General features: G+C 42.0%; 7 protein-coding genes across 7 annotated transcripts; 4 read left to right on the forward strand and 3 right to left on the reverse strand.

Annotated features, from left to right (window-relative positions):
- Positions 1-113: 113 nt before the first annotated feature.
- Positions 114-1,912, reverse strand: K441DRAFT_637636 (DUF185-domain-containing protein). Its single transcript, XM_067646516.1, has 3 exons — positions 1,525-1,912; positions 493-1,466; positions 114-435 (listed from the first exon to the last, which is right to left on the reverse strand). Exons 1-3 carry the CDS (start codon positions 1,835-1,837, stop codon positions 226-228), a joined length of 1,497 nt encoding a protein of 498 aa, XP_067503154.1. The 5' UTR covers positions 1,838-1,912; the 3' UTR covers positions 114-225.
- A 109-nt stretch (positions 1,913-2,021) lies between these two features.
- Positions 2,022-3,701, forward strand: K441DRAFT_564728 (PALP-domain-containing protein; the record flags this gene model as incomplete). The annotated part of the gene is made up of 7 exons (XM_067643666.1): positions 2,022-2,342; positions 2,405-2,464; positions 2,518-2,587; positions 2,679-2,727; positions 2,809-3,428; positions 3,490-3,559; positions 3,611-3,701. 7 exons carry the CDS (start codon positions 2,022-2,024, stop codon positions 3,699-3,701), a joined length of 1,281 nt encoding a protein of 426 aa, XP_067503155.1.
- Positions 3,702-4,193: 492 nt separating this feature from the next.
- K441DRAFT_696926 (uncharacterized protein) lies at positions 4,194-4,658 on the forward strand (the record flags this gene model as incomplete). The annotated part of the gene is made up of 1 exon (XM_067652938.1): positions 4,194-4,658. The coding sequence occupies one exon, from the start codon at positions 4,194-4,196 to the stop codon at positions 4,656-4,658; it is 465 nt and encodes a 154-aa protein (XP_067503156.1).
- A 1,802-nt stretch (positions 4,659-6,460) lies between these two features.
- Positions 6,461-7,375, forward strand: K441DRAFT_564317 (uncharacterized protein; the record flags this gene model as incomplete). Its single annotated transcript, XM_067643645.1, has 2 exons — positions 6,461-6,676; positions 7,052-7,375. The coding sequence occupies 2 exons, from the start codon at positions 6,461-6,463 to the stop codon at positions 7,373-7,375; spliced, it is 540 nt and encodes a 179-aa protein (XP_067503157.1).
- Positions 7,376-20,554: 13,179 nt separating this feature from the next.
- Positions 20,555-21,789, reverse strand: K441DRAFT_660991 (benzoquinone reductase). Its single transcript, XM_067648802.1, has 4 exons — positions 21,690-21,789; positions 21,388-21,631; positions 21,171-21,329; positions 20,555-21,105 (listed from the first exon to the last, which is right to left on the reverse strand). The coding sequence occupies exons 1-4, from the start codon at positions 21,767-21,769 to the stop codon at positions 21,004-21,006; spliced, it is 585 nt and encodes a 194-aa protein (XP_067503158.1). The 5' UTR covers positions 21,770-21,789; the 3' UTR covers positions 20,555-21,003.
- Positions 21,790-22,606: 817 nt separating this feature from the next.
- On the reverse strand, positions 22,607-24,285 carry K441DRAFT_660992 (uncharacterized protein). The gene is made up of 3 exons (XM_067648803.1): positions 23,737-24,285; positions 23,208-23,635; positions 22,607-23,153 (listed from the first exon to the last, which is right to left on the reverse strand). The coding sequence occupies exons 1-3, from the start codon at positions 23,958-23,960 to the stop codon at positions 22,717-22,719; spliced, it is 1,089 nt and encodes a 362-aa protein (XP_067503159.1). The 5' UTR covers positions 23,961-24,285; the 3' UTR covers positions 22,607-22,716.
- A 1,264-nt stretch (positions 24,286-25,549) lies between these two features.
- Positions 25,550-26,565, forward strand: K441DRAFT_564610 (G-patch-domain-containing protein; the record flags this gene model as incomplete). The annotated part of the gene is made up of 2 exons (XM_067643658.1): positions 25,550-25,677; positions 25,731-26,565. 2 exons carry the CDS (start codon positions 25,550-25,552, stop codon positions 26,563-26,565), a joined length of 963 nt encoding a protein of 320 aa, XP_067503160.1.
- Between the last annotated feature and the right edge of the window lie 755 nt (positions 26,566-27,320).

Raw genomic sequence — 27,320 nt, forward strand, 5'->3', positions numbered from 1 at the left:
AGGAAATCATATGCTCTTCAAGATACTAATAATATCCCTAAAAAGTCTTCTAAATAAATGTGATTCCTTTAGTAGTCAAAGTGATTGATATCGTATGTATTATTGGTGATGCACTCATATTGACGACCAACTAGCGTACTTACGTTACAGCTGTTTCATGTTTAAATACAAAGGTTATTGATATACACATTCCCCCAAGGGAGTATATTAACACAAAGCATGTATTTACACAGTTATTAAGACAGATGCATTTTTATACCAATTGAGAAGGGGATTCTCCCCATTTCGTGTCTGAGTGTCTTCCACATACGCCCATCTTTTTAAGAAGTCCTCATGAGTGAGTACGCGCGTCAGTTTCCCCGTTATAGCACGATACATATCCTCCATAACTCCAAAATCGGTCGGGAATAAAACGTCGAAGAATCCCTGCTGAACCTGAAGGATCAACTGGTTAGCAAAAAAAACGACCAGTCTGAAACCGATACTACGTACCAGAGGAGTAGTGACAGGAACTGTTTGTCGCTGATACCTAGTTTGTACAACAGGCGCGTTGATACCACGAACAGTATCAGGTAAGCTGTGGAAGTCACTCGTGACAAGCTTGTGCGCCGGAAAATAGTTGTAGAGAATGTCAAAGAATTGCATCAAACGCGTTGGTATGTACTCTGGCATGGTCATGTTGGCAGAAAACGGAACCAGGTAGCGAACGCTTCGTAATATTCGTGACTCTCGCAAGGGATGACTGAAGGGAAAGGTGCATGCTGCATCTCGAACTCGAAGGAATCGAGCAGCAAGAGGGTCCAGATTTCTTGAATAGAATTCATAAAAGTCGCCTTGAGAATCGATTAGAACGTTGGCTTGCAAAGCTTCCTCGGTAAGCGAATCGTATCGGAGAGCATCATGGGCGAAATTATCAAAAACTTCAAGGGCAAGAAAGAAACATGGCGAAGATACGTAAGTATCCCAGTCAAAGATGGACCGATTGATTATCTCGACTTTGTCGGTATGACCACGTGCGTAGGCTGAATGTCTGAGCCCTTGAGCCTGCAAGGCGGCGAGGGAGGAAGATATTTCTATCACTTTAAACTTGGTCCGTTCGTAGACTTCGGGGTGAGTATCGCGTATATAATCCAAGATATTAAGCATTAGAGTCCCGTTTCCGGCGCCCATCTCATAAATATTCAAATCATGGTACGGATATGAGGACAATTTGTAGTTGGTGACAAGGTAGCGTGCAATGGCTTCCCCGTAAAACGGCCGGAAGAGCTCTGTGGGCGTATGCCAGAGTTGGCGTGTATCGTTCGGTTCCTTCCCGTCAAGGGCATCCTCGAAGGTAGTGTAGCGCTCTGCTAGCAGCTTGTGAAACTCGCGCTCGCTTGACATGGCATTGAAGTTGAAGGGCTCCCCAGGGGAGAAAATGACGACTTGTTTGGAGAAATAGCCGTAATGCGGGTTGTAAAGGCTATCTGCGGATGTTTTGAGTAAATTCCTATATATGGGCAGAAAGCCATGGAAAAAACGAACCTTCAATGAAGTCTCGGAGAAGCATCTTGACCCTCTTCGGCCGCTCTCCCCTCGACTTCAATGTTCCAGCCGTTACCATTGGGTATCGTCGGAATTCGTCTGATTTGTCCAGCGGAAATAAATCTGTTCTTTGCTGCCATCGGCTGTCCTGCTCTTTATTTATTTTACCGGAGCGAGAGGCTAGAGTGCGGCAATGCGGGCGTGAAGTACGACCATCTAGTATGGACGGAGTTAGTCTTCCTCTGGCGAGGCAACGGGATGCTCTATGAGAGAAGAGTTGGCGGAAAAGCTGGGTGATAATAGGTGAGTCCATGGATACCCAAGAGGAGCGGGTATGGATGTGAGGTTGGGGAGCAAGGACTCGCTCGCCATCATACTGATGGAGGAGACTGAAGCGAATGGTGCGAAGTTCTCGTCTGCAGAGCACATACAGCCCATGAACTCCAACCACAAGCCAAGCACCGATACGCCCATTACCACCACTTTCACCCACAGGAATGGACAGTCGGCTGCGGCTTTACGTTGCTGGAGCTTTTATGCTAGGCGTTGCTTTAACTCTTGGATATAAAGACGTCTATCCCGACCTTGAGCGGCGATTTCAGCAGGGACGCATGAGAGCATCTACGTATGTGGAATCAAAGGTAGCTTTAAGTCTCAATCAAGAGGTCGTTCTCAAGGACAATTCCCAGGACCTTACTTCAAGCCTCCCTGATGGCGAAATTCGGGAAGGCATTGAAGGATGTATAGGTAATACACCGCTTCTCAAAATTAAATCTCTTTCACAGGCTACTGGGTGTGAGATACTTGCCAAAGCAGAGGTATTGTGTACCAATATATCCTACCATCTCCGACTTGTGTTCTTAGCTTACACAAAGGTTAGTTCCTGAACGCCGCCGGAAATAGTCCGAAAGATAGGGTAGCGCTCAATGTAATACGGATGGTGAATATCCCTGCCACATTTAAAGAATCAAGTACATTAACCTTTCTCTGTAGGCGGAGGAAGAAGGACTCTTAAAACCGCATTCAGGGGACATGATCTATGAAGGCACCGTGGGAAGCACAGGTAATCAGTAGCGTTCATATGTTCGATTTCGTTCTACAGACATGGTGAAAATAATCCTTCAAGCATTCACCCCTGGCTTACATTTTTACAGGAATATCACTAGCTGCTATTTGCAGAGCAAGAGGCTACCTTGCACACATGTAAGTCAACCCCAGGGAGGATTTATGGCCCTAAAAAAGTGTAGGGTATCACTAGTACAAACCACTCATATGGGCGGCTAGATGCATGCCAGACGACCAAGCGACAGAAAAGTCCGATCTTCTTCTCAAGCTTGGAGCAGAAGTCGAACGAGTGCGACCAGCATCAATTGTTGATCAGAACCAATTCGTCAACATGGCTCGGAATAGAGCTGCAGAGCACACTGCAGACCCCAACCGCCGAGGCCGAGGTATCTTCGCGGATCAGTTTGAGACAGAGGCCAATTGGCAAGCTCATTTCTCCGGTACCGGGCCGGAAATCTACAACCAGACTCGTGGACGTCTTGATGCGTTCGTGACCGGTGCTGGAACGGGAGGGACCATATCTGGTGTAGCTCTATTCTTGAAACCAAGGCTACCAGAACTCAAGGTCGTTCTAGCAGATCCGCAGGGTAGTGGCTTGTACAATCGCGTCAAGTTTGGTGTCATGTTTGACCCGAAAGAAAAGGAAGGGACGAGAAGAAGGCATCAAGTCGATACCATCGTGGAAGGTGTTGGCATCAACCGGGTAACAAATAATTTTGAAGCTGGAAGGGAACTAGTAGATGATGCTATCAGAGTGACTGATGAACAGGCGATGGCGATGGCGAGATGGCTTGTTGAAAAGGATGGCATATTCATCGGCAGCAGTAGTGCTGTGAACTGTAAGTTCGAACAGCTTGGTTTGCATCTTTTCCAAATCCAAATGTACTGAACTTTGCATAGGCGTTGCCGCGACTAAGGTGGCTCAGCAACTGGGGCCCGGCCACCGAGTAGTTACAATTCTATGCGATAGGTAAGTCCCTTAAATTATATCTCAGCTCAGTATGGCTCACTTCAGCATTAGTGGCGCTAGACACCTCAGCAAATTTTGGGCGCGGACTGGAGCAATATCAGGGAAGGAAGACATCACCTTGGAAGATGTACTCAACTCATGAAATTACTTCTCGGCTCTGTTCTGCTCTGCTTTCTGGTTTACATATTTTTTTGTAACACCACCCTGCTAATTTTTCGGATCTACCAAATCGTTGTCGGACGCTTTGTTTACAGCGATTGTTGCGGTTTTTCCAACAAAGAAATACACTCCTGAGACAACGGAGACCCAAAACTCCGTTTCATTGTTAGCAATAGAACATCAAAGAACGATTGGAAATATAATTGCAACAAAGCCACTGTTTTCCGTAAATGGTTATTTATTTCCTCTTGTCTCTGCAATCTATACCACGAAATCCCAGCGTTCTCAATCCGTTATAAAGCTATATATCTCTCGATCATCTACAGGAGAGTAAATCAGATACACAAGTACGCACCGCCTCCGTAAGGGTTTTTCGTTCCATCAAGCATTCCAGCAATAATTGAGTAGCCTGGTACCACTGTAGTTTGAGAATTCACCCACCACGACATACACTTGGCTCCTAACCCCATGACCCATGGCTCCATTCAACCGTAACCCAGCACTAGCGTCAAAGATCGCAACACTCCGTCTCAAAATTGCCCCTATCATCTGCGTGGTCTCTGGCGAACCTCATCCGGCCTATCCAAACACGATGCTGGAGTTCTGGCTGCTCACTGAAGCGCAGCTCGATATGATGGCACACTATTACTCACAATCAACCCCGAGCAAATACACCAACATGTATCCTCGCACTATGGATTGGGATAAGGGCTTCTTATCTGCCTCGAGAGAAGATCAGGCAACAACTGATGGCCGATATCAGCTCAGCACTGCGGATCGCATAGCCATCAAGCGGCGGAAATTTGCCAGGTTCATTGGTATGCGTGGTTGTGAGACTCCGGGATGGGAAACTCAGGCACATATTAGGGCCTTAGAGTATAGGGTTGTGAGAAGCTTGCAAGAAGAGGAGAGGAGTGCGAATCGCGCGAAGTGGGTTTGAAGGCGTGGCGGTTTAAAGCCGCCTGACACAGACACGAATGTATAATGAAAGAAGCCTGAGGCCTCCAATCATGGGGAATCTCTAGACATTGAAGGTAATTATATTAGGCTCCAAGGCTGCTGTAGAGTGGTGTAATATGTCACTGTGTTTCGATGCTCTTGAGGTTTAGCTTGTGGCATTGGCCGATTGTGAGGAACTCAAAAGTCGTGTCATCGGTCGTGTCGTATTGAATAGTAAGGTCATAAAGCAAGTCCTTTACTACCCCCGCACGTCTAACACAATTATCGCCTATGTAATTTACTTATGTCATCTGGTGAGCCGGGCTTGTGGCTGTCGGGCATATGGCTGTGCAAAGACTTAGCAAGAGGGCCGATCTCAGCCCCGCAGCCTTGCGATCTAACTCAACCCTGGCTACTGTACGGAGGACGGCCTAAAAAGATATTTCTCGGTCCTTTTTAGGACGGGCGGTCAGCTCACCGTTTTTTTCGACCCTTTGGGGGCCTAGAGCGCCTTGAGCTTGGCTGCTTAGGGGACAAGCCCCCGCAACTTTGGCGTGTCATCCCCGTTTTGTTGGACTGACCGCCTGTCCCAAAAAGGAAAGAGAAATCTCTTTTTGGGCCGTCCTCCGTAAGCCTCCCATCAACTAACTCACTCTTATAGATTCGCCACCTCACAAGGGTATAGCCTGAGTGGGTCGGCGCCCTCCCTGCTAGCGCCGGCAAGATCCTACTTAAAAGTCTGTACAGGAATTCCCGTTATCGCGTAACAGGCAGCAGCGCGCAACTTGTTAGACGATTATTGGCAAGATATTATGTAACCGACTACGGAGGTCGTTGTCATAAGTTCTTGCACCTTCCTAATTAGGAAATTAAGCGACTGCGCACGCGCAATCACGGGTGCGCAGCTATCAGCCTACCCCACGTAAATTTAGGCACGATCCCGCTACAAATGCGTAATTTTTAGCACTGCTACATAAGCTGTAATACCGGCTGCGTAAATTACAGCACTCATAAATTTTAATAAATTTTAAGTTATAATAACTACTTTAATACGATTAATTATATAATGGTTTTAACTTAGAATTCATATAGAGTTTATAGGATTTTATATAAAAATATAAAAATACTTATTTAATAATATACTAAGAGAGTTAGTAACTTAACTTCCTAATTAGGAAGGTGCAAGAACTTATGACAGCGACCTCCGTACCGAGGCTTGCATCACGTCGTGACTCCATTACCTATTGCCGACTGTAAGCGCAGTCTTCTTGCCACCATTTCATGTATATATACCACTTGATTTCCATAGATTTACAATAAAAAGTCGCTCGTTCAATTCCCACACACTGCAAAGCTTACATACTAGGCTGCCCTACTACGCAATTTGCTCTCCCACCAATCCTTATTATGACTACAACGAGAATCACAACAGACTTGTCCTTTAATGAATTTTGCCTACACGTTCTAGCGTATGTAACTGTTTCCTTATAAGTTTTATTAATACGGTTAAAGCGCGCAGGCTTATCATATACCGGGCAGAGGGGTTCGTTAACACCAGCTCAGCATCGCTACTTAAAGCTGCTTTTCCGCACAGAAACATAACGACACATCTGTCAAATTTCACATACTATAAAAGGCGTCAGAATCTTGCTAATGTCTCGCCGTATCAAATTTTAGTCAAAAAAGAAGATTAGCAGCGTCTACAGCAACGGAAGATACGAGGAGGCGGAAAAGGCTTTTATGCAAGTGACAGAGACTCAAGAAAAGGAGCTTGGAGCGGAGCATCCTTCCACGCTGACCAGCATGGCCAACCTGGCGTCGACGTACAGCAATCAAGGGCGGTGGAAGGAGGCCGAAGAGCTAGAGGTGCAAGTAATAGAGACAAGAAAGAGGGTGCTTAGGGCGGAGCATCCTTCCACGCTGGACAGCATGGCCAGCCTGGCGTCGACGTTTTGGAATCAAGGGCGGTGGAAGGAGGCTAAAGAGCTAAAGGTGCAAGTAATGGAGACAAGAAAGAGGGTACTTAGGGCAGAGCATCCTTCCACGCTGGCCAGCATGGCTAACCTGGCGTCGACGTACAGGAATTAAGGGCGGTGGAAGGAGGCCGAAGAGCTGGAGGTGCAAGTAATGGAGACAAGAAAGAGGGTACTTAGGGCGGAGCATCCTTCCACGCTGGCCAGCATGGCTAACCTGGCGTCGACGTACAGGAATCAAGGGCGGTGGAAGGAGGCTAAAGAGCTAGAGGTGCAAGTAATGGAGACAAGAAAGAGGGTACTTAGGGCAGAGCATCCTTCCACGCTGGCCAGCATGGCTAACCTAGCGTCAACGTACAGGAATTAAGGGCGGTGGAAGGAGGCCGAAGAGCTAGAGGTGCAAGCAACGGAGATAAGAAAGAGGGTGCTTGGGGCGGAGCATCCTTCCACGCTGGACAGCATAGCCAGCCTGGCGTCGACGTACAGGGATCAAGGGCGGTGGAAGGAGGCCGAAGAGCTGGAGGTGCAAGTGATAGAGACGAGTTTAAGGGTGCTTGGGGCGGAGCATCCAGACACGCTGACCAGCATGGCCAACCTGGCGTCGACGTACAGCAATCAAGGGCGGTGGAAGGAGGCCGAAGAGCTGGAGGTACAAGCGATGGAGACGAGTTCAAGGGTACTTGGGGCGGAGCATCTAGACACGCTGACCATTATAGCTAACCTGGCGTTGACGTACAACAATTAAGGGCGGTGGAAGGAGGCCGAAGAGCTTTAAGCTAAAGAACTAGAGATATGCTCGAGGGTGCTTGGGGCAGAGCATCCTTTCACGCTATTCAGCATGGCCAACCTGGCGTCAACATACAGCAATCAAGGGCGGTGGAAGGAGGCCGAAGAGCTACTTGTGCAAGTGATGGAGACGAGTTTAAGGGTACTTGGGGTGGAGCATCCAGACATGCTGACCAGAATGGCCAACCTGGCGTCGACGTACAGGAATCAAGGGCGGTGGAAGGAGGCTGAAGAGCTAGAGGTGCAAGTAATGGAGATAAGAAAGAGGGTACTTAGGGCGGAGCATCCTTCCACGCTGGCCAGCATGGCTAACCTGGCGTCAACGTACAGGAATTAAGGGCGGTAGAAGGAGGCCGAAGAGCTAGAGGTGCAAGCAACGGAGACAAGAAAGAGGGTACTTGGGGCAGAGCATCCAGACACGCTAACTAGTATAGCCAACCTAGCATTAACGTTTTGGAATTAAGGGCGGTAAAAGGAGGCTGAAGAGCTAGAGGTGTAAGTAATAGAGACAAGAAAGAGGGTACTTGGGGCGGAGCATTTAGACACGCTAGCCAGCATGGCTAACCTGGCGTCGACGTTTTAGAATTAAGGGTGGTGGAAGGAGGCCGAAGAGCTAGAGGTGCAAGTGATGGAGATAAGTTCAAGGGTTCTTGGGGCGGAGTATCCTTCCACGCTAACCAGCATAGCCAACCTCGCCTTTATATAGAAGTCCCAAAGTTGCAATAAAGAGGCCATCTTACTAATGAAAAATTGCTTCAAGCGACGAAAAAAGATCCTTAGCCCTCAGCATCCTAACATAGAGAAGTCGCTTAAAACTCTAAATAAGTGGCAGAGGGAGAATATAGAGGCTAGACTTTAAAGCTACTTTATTTAGTAGATTATATAGATACTTTTTTATATCTAAAGTAGCAAGTCTAGACTTTAAAATTAGTACAAATGCAAAACGATTAAGCTGCGTAAGTATGCTTATAAGAAATACCTAACGGTAATTAAAGTGACTTGGCACTATTGTCGCCACCACAAGTAGGGAGGGTGGCCGACCCGCACTAGCTACACCCTTGTGAAGTAGCGAGGGTATAGCTTATAGTAAGGGTCTACAACTTTTAAAAGAGGAGGATATTTATCTTAGACATTCTTTTAATCAAATCCTAGTCTTTTATTTAGCTAGTTCCCGCTATAAGGCGGCCCCTACGGCCCACTAAACGAAGCCCCGGAGCCCCAATAGCTGCTTTGACCCCTAAACGCGTATTAGTAACACTACCTCTAGAACCACTAGTAGCTTTACTAAGACGTATAAAGAAACTAAGCGTAAAGGTGTAAGAGGCCTAGTAGTCGCTAAGGACACAATCTTAAAGATTAGTATAGTTTAAGCAACAGACAACCGCACTATAAACTAAACTATAAGCTATATAGTATATACTGCCCCTATTTCCTATAGTAAGAGCCTCTACCTTACCTAAATGTAAAGGAGGAGGTATTAATTATAACAAAATTTATTAACTTATTAAAAGCCTTAAAGAAACTATAGTATAGTAGAGTAATATCATTATAAACCAGAATAGTATTATTAAGAGTATTAGAAACGACCTAGTAGATATTAAATTGGAATAGTAAAGCCTTAAAAAGTAAAACGCTAAACTCTAAAAGGCCATCTAGTCCTTATAAGCGCAACTAAATACTCCCTTAGCTCCAATATAATTATAGGCGTTAGTAGCGGCCAGTAGAGGCATAGCAGGGGTAGAGGTAACTTAGCCACAAATAATAAACGCTAGGAACTCTAAAGAACCCAATTAGCAGCTAGTGATAGACGTTAGCTAAGTAGGTAAGGAGATAACAGAGAAGATAGCTACTACTAAAGTAGTAAAGTAAACCATTATATAAGGTATAAAGGATATAGACAGGCTTATAGGAGCTATACTTAAGGACTTCCGCGTATAGTAAATAAGAGACAGCGTAAGCATTATTAGATTCTTGGTAGAAAAAGATAAAGAAGCTATGTTTAGGCAGATGACTACCTAATAGCTTAAACCGTATATCTCTAGGGCGAGGCTTGTCGGACCTAAGTAGTATATAGTTAAGGCGGACTAGGTTAAAGTACCTTTAGCGATAAATATTAATAGCGGAAAAGTAAGTAAGTTAGCTATAGAGCGCTTTGGGGTAGAGAATAGTATAGAGGTATATATAATAAGATAGCTCGGACAACTAAGGCCACGCGGCCAGCATATATTAGTAATTATTAAAGTAGCGACAAAGAGGATATAGAGAAGCTGCTCACGTCAAACAATATATTATTTAGGGGAGGTATAATTATTATATTGCCATTTAAGGAATAACGCACCCCTATAGTATACTATAAATATAAAAGGTTTAGATATAGGGCTAGAGACTATATATAACCTAATACGTGCGAAATATATAGGTGGGAAGGCTATTTCTGGTGTAAGATAGTTAATCTACACTGCGTAAACTGTTAGGGTCCTTACTAAGCCTTATACTATAAATGCCTAGTATATAGAAAAGAAATAAATAGGATTTTTATACAATAGCGTTATAAATAGAGAACTTTAGATTCTCTAGGTAAATATAAAGAAGTGTAGAGAAGTGTAGTATACGCTATATAATAACAAAGCGCTAGCGGACTTTTACTTTATTTTAGGCTAGGAGCCTTACTGCTTTCTCTTAAATAGGGAAGTGGTACTAGCTAGCTTAAATCCCTAGTAAATAAGGTTTGTCCTAATAGGCAGGCAGTAGCGGTATCCCCTAGTTAGGTTATATATCTAGGCGTCTAAAGAGCTAGCAGCTATATAGCTATAGGTAGATTTAGCAGATATTACGATAGTAGTGGCGTACGTCGGCTAAAGGAGACTTATAATTATATCGGTATATATTCTAGATAGATATTTAAGGAAAACTAAGAAAGAGAACCTAAAGGAGCTCTCTAGTAGGCTAGAGATAATTAATAGTCTAATTTAGGGTAAACTATTGCGCAACCTATATACTAAGGTGGTAATTATAGGCGACTTTAATCGGCACAATCCGCTATAGGGAGGAAGTTATATTAGTACCATATTAACGCAGGAAGAAAGCGCGCCAATTATTAACTTTATAGCAGACCGGTTACTCTAGAGCCTACTTCTAATAGGAGTACTTATATTTAAGAGCGACGTGGGGCGGATATTAATAATTAACCTTATACTTATAACCTTAGGCCTAGTAAGTAAACTAATAAAGTACGCTATTTAGGAATATAAGTATGGGTTAGACTATAGAGCCATCTACATTAGCTTTTAGGTTAATATAGACACATAGGAGAGCTAGGAGAGGCTGCTTATTAAGAATATAAACTAGGACAAGATTTAAGAAGATATAAAGCGATAGAAAGAGATGGGATTCCCTATAGAAGATATAGACGAAATAGTTAACTACCTTAATAGGTAGGTTAACAAAGCCCTTAAAGTATACTACTAGTGGGCTAAGCTATTACTGTATATAAAAAGATGGTAGAACGAAGACCTTATAATGCTAAGGAAGTTATATATATACTAGAGGAACAGGAATAGTACAATACGGAAACTGTTAAATTATAAGGGGATATTACGTAGCTACGGTTCGTAGATAGTATAATAATTATTATTTTTAATTCTTAATAGGAATAAGGAAAGGGGTAAGGAACCTAGGGTTCCTCACCGCGCTAGGGCCATGTCAATACGTAATGGCAACTTGCCTTATTCCCAACACTAGCAACTCTTCTTTTTATAGTTACTATCTATATATATATAAATAGATAGGATATAATAATACCTAATAGTGTATAATAATACCAGACAGTATATAACAACACTAAATAATATGCGACAATATACGACAATGCGGTAGTTAGTAGGATTTAGCGGATAATATAAAGACATAGGGGCCGCTAAGGCGCTAGTAGTAAGCGAGCCAATAGCAATTTTCCATCCCGGTAATGGAAAATCCTAATTAGCCAGCTTAACGACTAGTGTTAGCAAAACTCCACACTGCTACCCAAATCGATTAGGCGTGGCGCTCTTAGCACAAATCTAACTAATTAAACAACTTTAACCAGTGGTTAAAGTTCTATAAGATCTTAACTTCTCTAAATTTCCCTCTTAACCCAACCTTTAACTCATATATATAGAGTATTTATATTAATAAACGTCTCTAGTACCTTATTTAGGTTTGCCTTTGTTATTATATCTACTAGGTTATCTTAGCTATTAATCTATCGGATCTTAAAGAGTTCTTAACGCTTATAGAACTACTAAAGTGCCATAATATTAATTATAAGGCGTTTTTATTTTGTGGTACTAAGCTTAACTAAACACTTATAAAGGGAATATAAGTCAGTGCACACGATTATAGGGATAGCGGGAAGTTTAAGTTGGTCTATAATTATCTTAAGGGTAGTTCCAATTACAATTGCTATATTAACTCCGCCAACCATTCTATATATCTCTAACGCTAGAACGCTTTAAGTAACGCACTTGCTTTTAGTTAAGCTCTAATAAATAAGATTGCCGTAGATTGTAAAGTTATTCTCTTTAATAGATTTATTCGCGATAATAATCTTATATCTTAGTTAGGAGCTAAAATCTTTATTATTTATAAACAATCTATTAACAAATACGAAGAGCTTAGTGGTAGGAAGATTAATAGGCATATAGAGTAGTCCCCAATTAAGATAGTTTATTTGCTAGGAAAGATATTTATTTAGGGTAAGAATATTATCCTTAGTTGGTTCCTAGTATTAGGCGGCAACGGAGAGATTAAATAAAGCCTTAGGTTAATAGATAAAAGCAATATAAGCTCCGCAAGCGCGTTGCTCTATATATCCTTACTTTAAGGAATTAACGTTAATAACGTTAATCTTCTTACCTTAACCCTTCTAGCATAAAGTAATAGAATCCTTATTTAGGGAGAGGATATATCTATTAAAGAGTAATAGTATTATTAAATTAAGCTTTTCTTTTGGCTTTGCTATAAGATTTACCTTTACTAGCTTATCTTCTTTAAGAGCTGAGAATTAGTCGTCCCCTAAGATAATTATATTATTAGTTTATATACCAACAATTCTAAATAGAGTTCCTATAGTTATAATAAGGAAGCAGGGATTAAATATAAAAGTAGTTATTAAAAGCTTCTCTTTATAGTGCTTACTGTAGGTAGCCCACTAGTAAGTTTCTACCTCTATAATTCTATATAATGGCTTAAGCATAACCATAATCATATCTTTAGGATACTGGTAGCGAATTTACTCTAGAAGGTATGCTAATATTAAGCGCTAAAGGTGCGTTTCTAATTAGGTATAGGCTTAAGTAATATCTTACAAATAAACCGCTATTCTATTCTTTATTAAGAAGGGAGCTAGCGCAATAATAACTTACTAATTAGCTTGTTAAATCGTAGGAGACTGCGTAAAAATTACCTCCTTACTATTATCGTTGTAGCCTTAGATAATAAGTCTTGATTTCTTAAATAGGGCATTAGTAGCTTTACCCTTAATCTCATTAACTATTCTTAACTTAAAGATGCGAACTCTATCGAACTTAGTAGGGTTATACTTCTCGAATTTAAAGATTCCTCTTGTAATAAGACTATCGATCTCCTACTTATTGGATGCTTAGAAAGGAGCTCCTGGAGTTATAATACAACCTTCCTTTTAGAGCTGTTTTGCGAGTTTAAAGTCAGCCTTTTCCTTAGCTGTTATAAAGGCCATTAATAACTTAACTCTATTTTTAATGGCGGCAACAAATTATTCTTTAAAATTAATAAGATGTTGGCGATTTCGTAATCCCTTCGGGCGACCTCTGCCGCGTCGTGGTTATAGCGTATCTACTATAATTATATCGGGATCGTAGTCGCCTTTTAGAGTATATTAATTATAATTTTCTTCTAGGGCATCTTCTAGGGCATCCTATAAAGGCTTAGAATTATTATTTTTATAGTAAGGCTTAATAACAGTTAAATGGAATTAAGTAGGTCCGTAAGGCATCTAAATAGTGCAAGTTTAACCATTAATTATAATAAGTTAGTGTAGGCCTAACTATTCTCCCTTTTTACGCTATACGCGTACCTTAGACTAGAGTGGCAGATTAAGTATAGTTAAGGTGTTTAGGCTATTTCTTATTCCTAGTGCGTTGTTAACCTAGTGTGTGGCGTAGAGACGTCGCACCTTCTTTGTTACCTTATAAATAGCCTTAGCTTATTATATAATAAAGGGAGATAATAGAGAATCGTTAGTTATTTAAGGGTAGGCACTAAAGACTAGTAATGTAGGTACGAGTCTATCCGGGCCAGCGGAATTGTTAATAGCTTTAACAGCTATTTATAAGGTAAGTTCTTCGCTAGCGTCTTTTAGTTTTAAAGAGATAATCTTATATACGCGGCGTAATAGTGCGTGATATTGTTTTACTTTTCCGATACTATTATATGCCTTAATAGGGACTTCCTTAACCTTAATTGCTATTGCCTTTATCTATTATTAAAACTCTATAAATAAGAAGTTCTTTTCTATATCATAAACGATTTAATTAGGGGGTCCTAAATAAATATTAATCTAGCATAACTAAAGGGTCTCCTATGCATTTTTAGCTAATATATCTTTTAAGAAACGCACGGCTTAGAAGGAGGTTAAGAAGTTAATAACTTAGAGCATTAGCTTGCCGCTAAGATATATAACGTTAATAATAATACAGAAGTTAAAGTTATAGTTATCCTTAAGGGTAAACTTAAATTGGCTAGGGGACTTCTGGTTTATTTAGTAGTAATAGTAATACTTTATAAGATACTTAATTGCCTTAACCTTAACTTTATGGCCTACTTACTAAAGAACCCTAAGCAATTAATAAACAGATAGGTGGCTAAAATAACGGTATAGTTAGCGTAATTCCAACTTAGTTAAATGGCTCTAAGTAATACTCTTTTCTAGTTAATAAAGGAGTAACTAGGGGTAACCCTACTTACGTATAACGGGCACCCAATTATCTCCCTAAATAAGTATATTCTTAAGGTTATTAAGCCTAACGCCTAACTTATTTATATCTTTAATGTAAAATAGAAACGGAGTGTTTATAGGAATAATATAAAAACTAATATACTCTAAGGGGGTTTAAACCCTAATTATGCCGAGAGAGATTATAGTACCTTTGCTAAAATGAATTGTATACTAGCCTACCGTTAAATAGTTAATTTAAACAGAGCTATTAAGCTGCTAAAGGGCTCGAACTTAAGGTTCTCCTACTATAGATACTCTTACGGCTTTAGTATCCAGTATAATACTATAGAAGACGTTTACTAAGTATTTATCGTTAAAGGAAAACGCGGAGCTCTCCTTTGGCTCGTTAAAGATATTTAACTTTATAATAGAATGGAGCGTAAATTGGTTATTAAGGATAATAATAGTTTATATACTATTTACCTTACCATACTTAGTAAAGTATTNGTTAGGNAAGTNGNNCTTAATTTCNATATCTATAAGNAGCTNTTTAGTNTTATTAACNTNACCNTTAAGATCTTTTANNCCTTTATATTAAACTAGGAAGCTTTAAAAGTAGGCCACAGTGACTTCGCAATTTTTAACATTTCTTATACTCTAACGGAACTTATTATATGCCTCTTTTCACTTATTAAGGGAGTGTCTAGTTAACTAGCAATTTAGCTTCTTACAAACGTAGTATTTTTTTTAGCGATTACTTTAAAATAAACCTCCATAAGGACCTCTATAATTACCTTATAGTTAACGTTAATTATACCCTCTTCCATATTCCCTACTGCGGCCACTATATATTTAATCAGTCCAGTTATAATTGTATTAGTCGGGAATACTTAATTAGGTAAGATTTTCGGTATAGAACTATTAAGATTCTTATATTTATATCGCAGTACCTATAGCGGAGCGTAGCTTAGTATATACTCCTTTAAACGTATCTATAGGTTTATATAGCGCTAAGTTGCACTTAGGAACGTTATAGCATGCTAAGATAACCTAGTCCCTTAGGCTGTTCTTATTTTAGTAAGTTTTAGTAAGGCTACGTTAGATTTTCTAAAGTTTATTAAAGAGTAGTTAAAGGCACTCTAAACAAGTCTTTATTAGGTTAGAAGCAATAACTCTTTAGAATATAGTCTTCCGCCATTTGGATATATAAAGTTGGCGATTCTTATTAGTCTTAAAGTAGGCTCTAGTGAGCTAAAGCATTGTATTAAAGTTATAGTTTTTACCTATAATATAGTCGTAATAAAATATTGCCGCCCGTCCCTTTAATATAATAGAGAAAGCGTAATAGTACTAGTGGCGTTAAATTTTAACCTTATTATAACAGTTATAAAAGACCTATAGTTTTGCTCTAAGTATGTCGTACAGTTCTCCTCTAAACTTCTTCTCTTTGTCCAAATATACCTTTATTAGATTTATGACTTCTTGTAATAAAGGCTTACCGGTTAGCTAGAGTGGAGAAGGTAAAGGTAGAGCAACTCTAAGTAGGAGAGTACCTCTAGGTAGGAGAGTAGCTTTAAGTAGGGGGTTAGCGTTCTAGGGGTTTTAATATAAATTAAAGTTGCCTTCTAAAGAATATGGGTTATTTTTAGGTTTCTATAGTTAATGTATAATCTTAGCTTCCGTCTATATTAGTTCTTCTATACTAGTAATAACGGCCTAAATATTACTAGCAATTGGGTTACCATTCTTAGTAACGTATACCCTATTTCTATAGAGGAAGTCTTAAAAGTCCTAAACAATATTAACGTTGCCAAGTACCTAGGTATCAGCAGTCCATCCTATAAAATCCTTCCTAAAATACTCCTATAGTTATAAGTCGGCGTAGTATTTATTTTGGTAGAATATAATATAGTATAGGAGAAAGCCGTTAACTTGTTTTACGGTATAAGTTATTATATTAAAGGCGAATTCGTTCTAATCTTCATTAATGAGTTTCGCGTACTTAGCTACCCCTAGTAGTAAGGAGTCTTTTTAGTTATTTAAGGTAGGCGTAGCTATGTTTTTAGAGGGAGGGAAGTATTATTAGTGTAGGGATTGTTATTTGGTACGCGTTCGTAATATATATTTATTATTTAGTACGCGTTTATTATTTAGTACGCGTTTATAACATATATTTGCGGTTATAGGGCTTAGGATTAGTTCTAGCCTTAAATCGCGAAGACTTATAAAGCGTATTATTCTGCGTAATAGACGCAAGAATCTGTAATCTTAGAAAGGCTTAGGACTAGTTCTGGCCTTTAAATCCTTAGATTTATAGAAGAGTTCTATTTAAGGTTTAGGACCAGTTCTAACCTTAAAAAACAGCTTCCTCTAGCATAAGTAGCACTAGTATAGTAGCTCGTCTCTTCTTAGTAAAAACCTAGCTGTTCTATAGTATAACTATAAAGTTAACCACTAATTAGTGTTGGATTATAAGGGGATATCACGTAGCTACGGTTTGTAGATAGTATAATAATTATTATTCTTAATTCTTAATAGGAATGAGGAAAGGGGTAAGGAACCTAGGGTTCCTTACCACGCTAGGGCCATGTCGACACGTAACGGCAACTTGCCTTATTCCCAACAGAAATAAAGAAGGGACGACCCTAAACTATATAATATTGTAGTAAGAGTAAAGAAGCTCTTTTATAGAACTATTCGGCGATATAGGAAGCTCTACTAGGACAAATTCCTCGGTAATAATAACAATATATAAAAAGCGTCGAAATACCTTAATCCGTAGGCTATATCTGCATTTACTAGAATACTGTTAATTAAAAAGGCTAAAGAATAGGGAGAGGTTATTATAGAGAACCATAATATTATAAGAGAACTACTCTAGGTATTTTTTCCGGTCCTACCGCCATATAAATAAGAGGAGGACGCCACGGCTAGCTATAACTAATTGCCGTAGGAGCCCATCGCTAAACACAAGGTTAAAGCAGCTATATTTAGGGCTAGCCTAGACAAGGCTCCTAAAAGGGACGGCCTACCAGCTAGGGTATAGTAAGAGTTATAGCCTATACTAAGCGGTAAGATTACTACTCTTTTTACCAAATCACTTAAGATAGGGAAAGTACTATAGAAATAAAAGGTAGTAAAGATCGTGTCGCTATAAAAGCCGAAGTAGGGGGACTATACGGTAGCAAATAACTATAGGCCGATCTCCTTCCTCCTAACGCTAGGAAAAGCACTTAAATCGCTAGTGGTGGAGAGGATAGTATACCTAGTGGAGGAACATAGCCTACTACTTAAGACATACTTTAGAGCTAGGAAGTAAAGGTTAATAATATATACGCTATTATATCTCTATAAGGACGTATTTAAAGCGTAAAAAGAAAAAAAGACGCTATCTCTAGTATTATTTAATATTAAGGGTGCGTATAATAATATAGCTATAAAGCCGGAAATTAGGAGACTACGGCAGCGTTAAATACCTTTAATAATTATATAATAGGTGTAGGACTTCTATATAAACCGTTAAGCCTATATCCTAGTTAATAGATATATATTAAAGGTACAGGCGCTCCCATAGGTGGGTCTTCCATAGAAATTAGCACTAGCCCTAATACTCTTTCTATTCTTTAACGCGGATTTTATATAAAGTATACCCAGAAATAGCAGCTCTATAGCCTTTATTAACAACTACTCGGTATAGGTTATAGGCCCTATAGCGGAGGAAAACACGCAGATTATCTAAGGCGAGATTATACCAATGCTTAAGAAATAGGAGAGGACTAGTAGAGCTTAATTTAAAGCAAAGAAAACGTTATTTATCCACCTTACTAGATATAAAGAAGTGGGTAGGGATACTACTACGCCGCTCTAATTTAAAGGAAAAGGAATCCCCCTAATACAGGAAGTTAAAATCCTTAGGGTAATTCTTAATAAGGAGCTATAGTTTAAGGCACACCTAATAGATAAGGTAGGCAAGGCCACTAAGATAGCGCTAGCGTTATGTAGATTAAAGGGACTGCAGTTTAAGAGCGTTAAGCAGCTAGCTAAGAGCTTAGTTCTATTAATAGTAGACTATACGTCGCTAATATAGTACCTATTTATAATATAAGAATTAATATAGCTCCTTTAATAGGCGTAGAGGATTATAGTATAAGCTATTATTAGGGGGTTCTATACCGTCGCTTTACTAATAACGGAGGTAGAAGCCGGCTTACTCCCTCTTAAGTAAAGGCTATATAACCAGGCCATCGCGTTCTAGGTGTTAATCTATAAACTAGGCAAATTATACCCTTATTAGATAATTCGAAGACAGAGGCTCTATAGATAATACCGATCGCCGCTCTAGAGGATAGTAAAGATATGCGAGGATGTCTAGGTAAATAGGGTGCTAGAGGTTAAACTATATATATACCTACTGTAGGTAGCTAAGCCTAATATAGTAATATATAAGGACGAAGAGTATACTTAAGCTATTATTAAAGACTATAAGCCAGGGTAGGTTAATATATACGTTAATACATCGGTGCGTAATAGTAGGGCAGGAGTTAGTGTATATACTACGCCATCTAAAGCAATACTCTTAAAAATGGTAGTAAGCTTTAATTAGGCCGACGCTTACCTTATAGAGCTTTTAGTAATTAGTAAAGCAGCTAACTAGCTATAGGACTCCACGTGTACGGCTATTAACTAAGTAGGTTTTCTAATACCTGCTTCTAGTATAAGAATATTCTCCAACTTGTAATTAGCGTTACTATTAGTATAAAGCTAGAGGGCTAGAGCCTACTAGGAAGTAGTTATAGAGATCTTAAAAAAGCTTTAGCTAAACAATGTTACGCTATACTAGATTCTAGGCCATTTAGGGTTTATAGGAAATAAGAAGGCTAATAAGCTTGCTAAAGTAGCAATAAGACTAAAGAGCGAGGAGCTACTATAGAGAGACGGCCTCCTATGGTACCTTATAACGCAAGCCTTAAAAAAAGCCAAAATAATAATAGAACCGCTTTTATTAGGAAGATCTAATACAGGCAAGTTTATAAGGAAGATTAACGCAGCACTCTACCTTAGAAAGGCTATAGGATTATATTAGCAGCTAATTAGCTTAGAAGCTGCTATTCTTACGTAGCTATAGACCGGCAAGTTATTTCTAAAAGAATATCTCCACAAAATTAATACATTAGAGACGGCGTTATATAACTATAGGCTTATAGAATTAATACAGCACTTCCTCTTCTCTTATAGGAGGTAGATATAGTAGAGGTTTAAACTAAAAGAGCAGTATAGAAATTAATTTAGGGATCTATTATATATATTAGGAGGCTACTTATACAGACAAAAAGGAGGTAGAAATATTAACGGCCTAATTAAGCGCTAGAAGCTAAACATTAGTATAGTTAAAGCTATAATTAAATTTACAAAAGAGACTAGACATTTATACTTAAGCGTATAAGATATAGAGAGTATAGAAGCCAACATTAATAAGCAAAAACTCTTAAGAATCCCTCCTCTAATTATCTAACCAAATATACCGCGAGCCTCCTCTACACGTGCCTCTACTAGTACGTCGCCGATTAAGAAGCGCATAACGCTGAAATAGCCCTGCGAACACAAGGCGTCAAAAACTACTTACCTAGGCTCGCCTCTAAACTCTAACTTTCTTCTAATAGTAACACATTACTTTCCTTTATTTTTTCCTTAGTTAAGCATGGTGTTAGGTAATAAATATATAGTTCTCATAGTTGGCTTCTAAACTAGAGCATGCATGTTAATGGCAGGAAGTATTTAGTTAGCGCTCTATAACGGCCCATACCCTAGATAGTGCATGGCCATAATAGAATATACATACATACATACATACGTGAAGTGGCGAGCTGAATTTTCAAAGGAGAACTCTTGAAAGAGGAGGATATTTATCTCAGACATTCTTTTAATCGAATCCTGGTCTTTCGTTTAGCTAGTTCCCGCTGCAAGGCAGCCTACTATAATTATAACTTGATAGAATCACGGGGGAGAGAGTTGAGATGCGTAAACAATCGATTCATTGCGGCACGGGGGGTTTTGCGCCACTCAGGGAGGGACGTTACGTCAGTACGCCTTACGTGGTGAGTGTTTATGGCTCTGCTGCACAAATTCGTGCTGCCACTTCCAGTAGAGAGCTCATCTCGATTAAAGGTTGAGTGAGATGGGACTGTTGTTCTGATTTGCTGTAATAGGTCCAACTTACTCCACTGGAGAAAAACACTCTCACATTTCAGAAAGCTGATGAAGTTTATTCTCATCTTTCAGCACCAAAATCATACTAATAAGTACTACAGCCATCTAAAAACATTCACGGAGGCACACCGAGGACACCAAAACTTCAGTTTATATATAATCCAACGGTGCAGGGCGTAGTATGAGAATCAGGCAATGTGCTTGGCAATGTCACAAGATTGTCATGAAAATTAACCTTACGAAAATTCATTTCATAAGATAGAACACTTCCGAGGAAGACCACAAGGTCCTTCCTTGTCGTGGTCTACCTCCCCTGCAGGTGCTGAGCTATTCTGTGTTGTTCCAGCCGCTTCTGGTGGATTTGTATTTTCCGAAGCATTCTTTGTAACTCCGTTCCCTCCTACAGCTGTCCTTTTCCCGCCATCTAGTCAAGCGAAGCTGACCTTGGATACAGCACCGTAAAAGGCCTTACCCTGCTCCTGAGCGAGCTCCAACTCTTTAGCAGTGGGTTGGCGAGAACCGTCCGCACCCTAATTAAAACAAAACTCAGCAACCGGAATATAGGTGAGGTGTTAAGGACATCTAATCTGCTTACAGAAAAAGTACCAGCACCCCAAGGCGAGCCGCCGCGGACTTCACTCACGTCCGCCAACAAAGCGAAAGTTGTCTTGTAACCAAGTGGCACGTAGATGATGCCGTGGTGAGCTAGAGTGCTCATAGCCGCAATGGCAGTGGATTCTTGGCCCCCGCCAGGCTATATCTCATATTAGGCGCTTGTGATGATGAACGAGTCTTCGATGGGGAGAACATACAGTACCGGTGGACACGAAAACACCCGCATATTTCCCCCAGTACGCTCCCGTCTGCCATTGACGCCCAGTGCTGTCCCAGAAGGCCTTCCACTGTGCTGGGAAATTACCGTAACGAGTGGGGATACCGAACAAGAAGGCGTCGTATTGCTCGAGAGTAGCAGGGTCCTTCAAGACTTCAATCTCCGCTGATTTTGGTGGAGCGTGCATCTTGCCGAGAATTTCTTCAGAAAGTGTCTCAGGGATCCTTTAATGCTAGTGAGTATTTTTCTGGGTTGTACGGAATTCGAAAAGCGGGCACACACTGATAGAGGGTGCAAGAGCCACCTGCGGCCTCAATACCCTTCTTCTCGGCCTCAGCTAGCTTCTGAATATGGCCATACATGGAGTACTGCGCAATTACAAACTATTAGCCATACCACTGAGATGGAAAGTCGGAAAAACAGAGCTGAAAGTTGTATTATATCAACGGTAGCATACGAAGACAATTGCAATCTTGGGAGCCATGTTTAAAAGTAAGGCAGCGTTCGATCGGTCTGAAAGGTTCAATTGAGAAATAGAGGAATTGGGAGATCGGGAAATTGAGCAATAGAGTAGAGAACTGCGGTGTAGGAAGAGTATGAGAATGGAGTGACAACGAAGGGTGAGGGGCAGTTTATATGGCGTCAGCTAGCGATAGAGAAGCATAGACTTCCGACGTGCATCCGAGCCCGGCGGCATGCTTGGCGTCTCAGCAGGGTTGCTTACATCACCCTTACAAATGGAGGGCGCCAGAAATGTCAGCGGGGCTCTTCGTGCTGCGACCGCGCTGTCATTCCGTCCAGTTGTCAGAAAGTATAATCAAATTTGTCAGCCTGATACCCCGCCCTGCCGCCAACATCGCCCGTGACCTGCACACTGTGTGCCTGGCAAGGAAGACCATACTAACCGGATAGGGCAAGCCTTCTGTGTCTGCGGGGGATCGTCCGCCCATCTGCCGTGGCGCACATGGCGGCGCTCACAGCCTTGGCATCTTCACAAGCTTTTGCGACAACGAGCTCTCGAGCTGTCTCGAGCTGTCTCGAGCTTCTACGAACCACTTGAAGAATATAAATAATGTCTGCGCCGCAGCCATTGTATATTGTTAATTGCCAATCCTATCAACAATCTAGTCCTCGTGCAGATATATAGATATATATGTACATGCTCTCCGCTTGCCTGGGCCCGGATATCTCCACCCCCGCCCGAGTGATGCCCCCGACCCATCTTCTTCCCGTTGTGCGCCGACAGCGAAACGTAACAAACCGGACGCGCGGGACGACAAAGCAGCTTCGTGATATCGATGAGAATGATTCACAGCGCTGTAATGTTTAACCCAATTTCGGCGAGAGCACTGCCGACGTCCAGATCGACGTGCAGTGTGTTGGACTGAATCGCAGCTTCATAATATTCAAGATGCTGCCCGTTGCTGACGGACGAGTTGCCAACAATGTCAAGCGGCAACATTCCATTCTTGAACGACGACGTAATCATCCCTATCACCAACGACTGGTTGACGGTCGAGCGCATGGGAACTACATTGTCGCCAGGCCTGAGGACAAGGTCCGGGAGCAACGACTGTCCGATTGGCGTACCCTGAACTGAGAGGTCCAATGTGACATTGCCGAGATCGACAGTTAAAACCGATGGGTTAGGTATTGAAACAGTGCCATTCATGTTGGAGCCGTCTGACGCGTTTGTGGTCAGGATATGGATGCCGGTAATGTTGAAGCCGCTAAGCTTGTTCAAACCTAGAGAAAGAACCTTTAGTAGGTAGTTAAATGCAGGGCAACGAGACCTCGGACCTTTCATTGTTACAACCTTGTTATAATCGACGTTGATTTTTGATAGGCCCTTCTGATGTAGACCGGTCCGCCCGCGGATAGCAATACGAAATTCATCGCTGTTCATGACGACTTTGTTATAATCAATGAATTGATCCATGTTAGTGATATTTAGAGTTTGATCCACGGTAATAGTCGTTTCGTGTTCGACATTAGTTTTCGGGATTTCGACGTATCCAAAGGGTATAATATTTGGCTCAGTGTCCTCTAGAAAGAGAGCGGCTTGGAATGCGTCCAACGTGGGATGAAAGCTGCTACCGCTACGTGCAACGCTGACTAGTTTCAGATGGATTGTCGAAGAAGTAGGGTCGCTGATATCTTGCACTTGGATCTCGAGCGTGGAAGCATTGACATCGTGTTGGGCTTTCTTAGGGATAGCCACGTATATACTGGAATCGGTTAGATGCAGTACTGGCACTTGAGTTGAAGATGGCGGGGCAATGCATCGGAAAGCATTCTTGTGAGTAAATGAGGACGGAGATGTGCTTACATTGGTAGAACTATGACAAGAACAATCACGGCGAGGACCAGGCCATCGCACCACCAGAATTTTCTGCAGTGATTTTTCGCTCTTGGACGTAGGCCGGGTGTGTTTCCAGGAGGGAAAAGGGCAGCGCCGAAACCTCTTTTCTTTGGAAAGCTCGACTCGTTTACTGAGCTAGAGGGCGCGAGTTGGTCGGTCGTCTCCTTCACTGTAGGTTCATCTTTCTCCATAGCGAGCAGAATTGGGAGTTGAGAAGGGACAAACAAACTGGAATGGCAGTGAAAGCAAACCACAAACTATCGGTGCTCCAGTATTGTTAAAGCATGTGGAAGCACAGGCGGGGAGGCAAACGAATTAAGAATATGGAGCAATGGACGTGAAGCACATGCTAGCGGGAGCGGACAGGAAATACGACGAAAGACTAGTTGGACCTTAGACTGGCAGGCCGGACGCTGGCAGATTGAGTGGCAATCCTGATTGTTTGCATTATAGCCAATCAGCGCCCAGCAAGAGAAGCTTAAAGAGGAAGTTGCCCGAGATGATGTCTTGCGCGCGACCGGGGCAACTTTGCGACAAAGGAGCCAGAAGCGTATGCTCGAGCCTCCACGACGAAACCGATGAAAGCAGCCACGCAGGAGTTCATGTAATTGATGCTGATTGTTGTTGTGACTGATTGGATCTGGATGCATTGACTTGCCTCCCTACTTGCCTCCTTGCTTGTCTGCTCTGCATTCGCTTGCACCCATTCATTGGAAATCTGGCGCGCCACCGCATGCCTACCCAACATTTCTCATCCACAAGACGAACTGCGCAAAATAATTCTGTTGCCACAAAGGAACCAAGATCCATGTCAGAGCAGAGCGTCGCCCGAAACGTTGCTGCTAGCGTCATGGCTCGGCGGTTGCGGCGCGGCACAATCGCATGAAATTTAGCCAAGTGTGGGGGAGTCGATCAAGATCAAGACAGGGAGGGCAAGGTCTGGCCTTGTTCCTGAGCGCTGAGCCCGACATGCCTGCTATTTTCTCAGCTCTACATGTTAATATGCCTCACGCAGTGAGTGTTCATGCCCCCGCCGTAAGAACCCGAGCTGCTACCTCCGGAAGTGAGCTCATTTCAGGCCTTACAATTGAGTACTTTAGTGAGATGAAGCCACTCTTTCAATTTATTGTGCTAGGACTGGCCTGGAATGAAGCTGGGACTCCTCTTGCGCGCTTGTACTGTGAAGCAAAGATTCCAATCTTCGAGAGGGCTGACGAGGTTTGTTATCATCTTTTAACATCAGAGCCATACCAATAGGTGTAATGGCTCATCTCCGTACTCCTCGCTGATGACGAGCGCATAATCGATATTTGCGTACTCAAGCTTATCCTCCACCATCGGATGAGCATCCTTCTGGTTTGGTAGTTGGAACAAAAACATGTTAGTTGGCACACATCGGCACTCTACATACACGTATTGGCGTCGGAACGCAACGCTCACATGAAATGGGTGCTTGCGTCGCTTGAGGAAGCTCTGAGCTGGATATATATAGCGAGCAGACTCACTGTGGTTCTCGTCGAGCCCAAGAAAGCTCTCAACGGCTTTTCATCGCTGTGGTGCTTTGCCGGGGAAAAGGTCTGCTGCTTTCGATCAGGAGTTTGTTTTTTTAGTCGTATGCAGAACGTACTCCCTCGGTGCCAGGTCATCAGGGAAGTTTCCCTTCCGCGGCTAAACTTCGGACAGCTACCTTGGTCTAGCGTCGGTTCTACACTGAGACTATCCGAGACTTTTAATTCACAACACGCCCCCTCCTGATTTAAATAATACCCCATCGGAGCTAATGGATAGTAGCGAAGATGTCGACGACTACATGTCCATGGTGATAATGGAGCCTACAAAACCCGAGAAGGAGACATCTATTCAGCGACAGGCCCGGAAGCGGCGTGAGGCAGGTGAATCCCTAATGCTGTTTCTGTGTTCTCTATTATCTTACTAATATATATTCTGTAGGCTGAACTTAGAGCTCGTGTGAAATCGAAGGCCGAGAAGGAAGCAGACGAAGCGGCTGCAAGAGAGACCGCCCTGGCGACGTCGTTGGACATTTCCAACAAAGGTTTTAAGATGATGGCAAAATTTGGTTTCAAGCAAGGCGACACTTTAGGGGCGTCCAAAGATGGGCGTGCTGAGCCTATCAATATAGTCATGAAGGAAGACAAGGGTGGTATTGGACTCGACGCCGAGAAAAAGAGGAAATTTCGAGAGGAGATTGAGCATGAAGCTAAACGGGTCAAAGCAGAAGAGGGCGAATACAGGGAACGAATGAGATCGGAAAGAGAAGAGAGAAGAAAGGAAGGCCAATTGATCAATGCTCAAAAAGTTGCCGAGAGATTGGATACTGAGGTAAAGGAGAATGGAATTCTTGCAGAGAAGTCAGATCAACTACCAGACCGCCAAGGGAAATGTTGGACATCTAGGGGATCTACAGAAACCCTGAAGAGCATGAACGTCTTGTGGCGCGGTCTATTGCGGCGTAGACTGGAGAAGGAAAGAGAGGGGAGAATGCGTTATGACCTAGCCCAGAGCCGCTCACGACTCCCAACCTATACTGACCCCGATGAAGACGAAGACGATAGGCGGGCATTCGGCAGGGAGGAAAAGTGGAACATACTTGAGGAGGAGTTGGAAGAAGAGGACCCGCAGTTGGAAGAGTTTAATGCATTGCCTGTCACCGAACGACTTGAGAGGTTGGTACTCTACCTACGCGATACACATCACTACTGCTTCTGGTGTAAGTACCAGTATCATGATGCAAGTATGGACGGATGCCCTGGAACTACAGAGGACGAACATGATTAAGAAATACGATTTACACACTACTTCCGGACATTGAATATCACGGACATGCCATTACGGTTTACCGGGCGCTGTAGGAAGGTAATAGCTTGCGATATGGTATGCGAAAGCCGAACTGCCCGTGCTAGCCGCTCCGTGTTCTCTGCATGATCTATCTTGTATTGTTGACGGGTACACCGTGCCTATGTCCGGACTTGTCTGTTTGGAGCTAGAGGTATCGCATGTTTTGGATCAGTAAAATGCCACATGGTCGACTGAATCTCTAATTCACGGGCGTGCCTCTGCGGTAGATTAAATGCATAGCCCGCCCGACGAGCTATCGCAATGAAGGTTCCAGCGACCCAATGGTATGCAGTTGCTTTGTAGGTTCTCTTTGAATACCTAGCTGGATTCAGTTCGAATGACTCATTGATAGTGTATTTGCGCTTAGAGAAGGCAAACCCATTAAGAGCATTTATGTGATTGTGCACTACGCTGCTTTGGTTTGGCAAAAGTAATGTTTTGCTGATCAAGGGATCTATGCTCAAACCTCCTTCCCCAGGCAGACAACGTCAGACGGTTTGCCACAGCTTGAGCCTGTCCTAGCCAAACCCCCTAGAAAAATAGCCTCAGAATTTTGAAATTAAAGTTAAACAGACTTAGCAATCTAAGTTAATTAATTATTAGCATATACAATCATTCCAATATTATTAATACCCAGGTACTTTTTAATAAATAGTTTATATCCCTTAACACGTCAAGGTCCTCAGAGTAAGTGG

The sequence above is a fragment of the Cenococcum geophilum genome (assembly GCF_001692895.1).
Source record: "Cenococcum geophilum 1.58 unplaced genomic scaffold K441scaffold_25, whole genome shotgun sequence".
Classification (NCBI taxonomy): Eukaryota; Fungi; Ascomycota; class Dothideomycetes; order Gloniales; family Gloniaceae; genus Cenococcum; species Cenococcum geophilum.

Coding starts and splice junctions, on each gene's coding strand:
- K441DRAFT_637636 (XM_067646516.1), bottom strand. CDS start 1,837: ATGGACTCACCTATTATCACCCAGCTTTTCCGCCAACTCTTCTCTCAT. Junction 1,467..1,524: donor TCTCCGAGACTTCATTGAAG/GTTCGTTTTTTC, acceptor AAACATCCGCAG/ATAGCCTTTACAACCCGCAT. Junction 436..492: donor TTCCTGTCACTACTCCTCTG/GTACGTAGTATC, acceptor TTGATCCTTCAG/GTTCAGCAGGGATTCTTCGA.
- K441DRAFT_660991 (XM_067648802.1), bottom strand. CDS start 21,769: ATGTATGGCCATATTCAGAAGCTAGCTGAGGCCGAGAAGAAGGGTATT. Junction 21,632..21,689: donor GGCTCTTGCACCCTCTATCA/GTGTGTGCCCGC, acceptor CTAGCATTAAAG/GATCCCTGAGACACTTTCTG. Junction 21,330..21,387: donor TTTTCGTGTCCACCGGTACT/GTATGTTCTCCC, acceptor TATGAGATATAG/CCTGGCGGGGGCCAAGAATC.
- K441DRAFT_660992 (XM_067648803.1), bottom strand. CDS start 23,960: ATGGAGAAAGATGAACCTACAGTGAAGGAGACGACCGACCAACTCGCG. Junction 23,636..23,736: donor CTTGTCATAGTTCTACCAAT/GTAAGCACATCT, acceptor AACCGATTCCAG/TATATACGTGGCTATCCCTA. Junction 23,154..23,207: donor CAAGGTTGTAACAATGAAAG/GTCCGAGGTCTC, acceptor TTCTTTCTCTAG/GTTTGAACAAGCTTAGCGGC.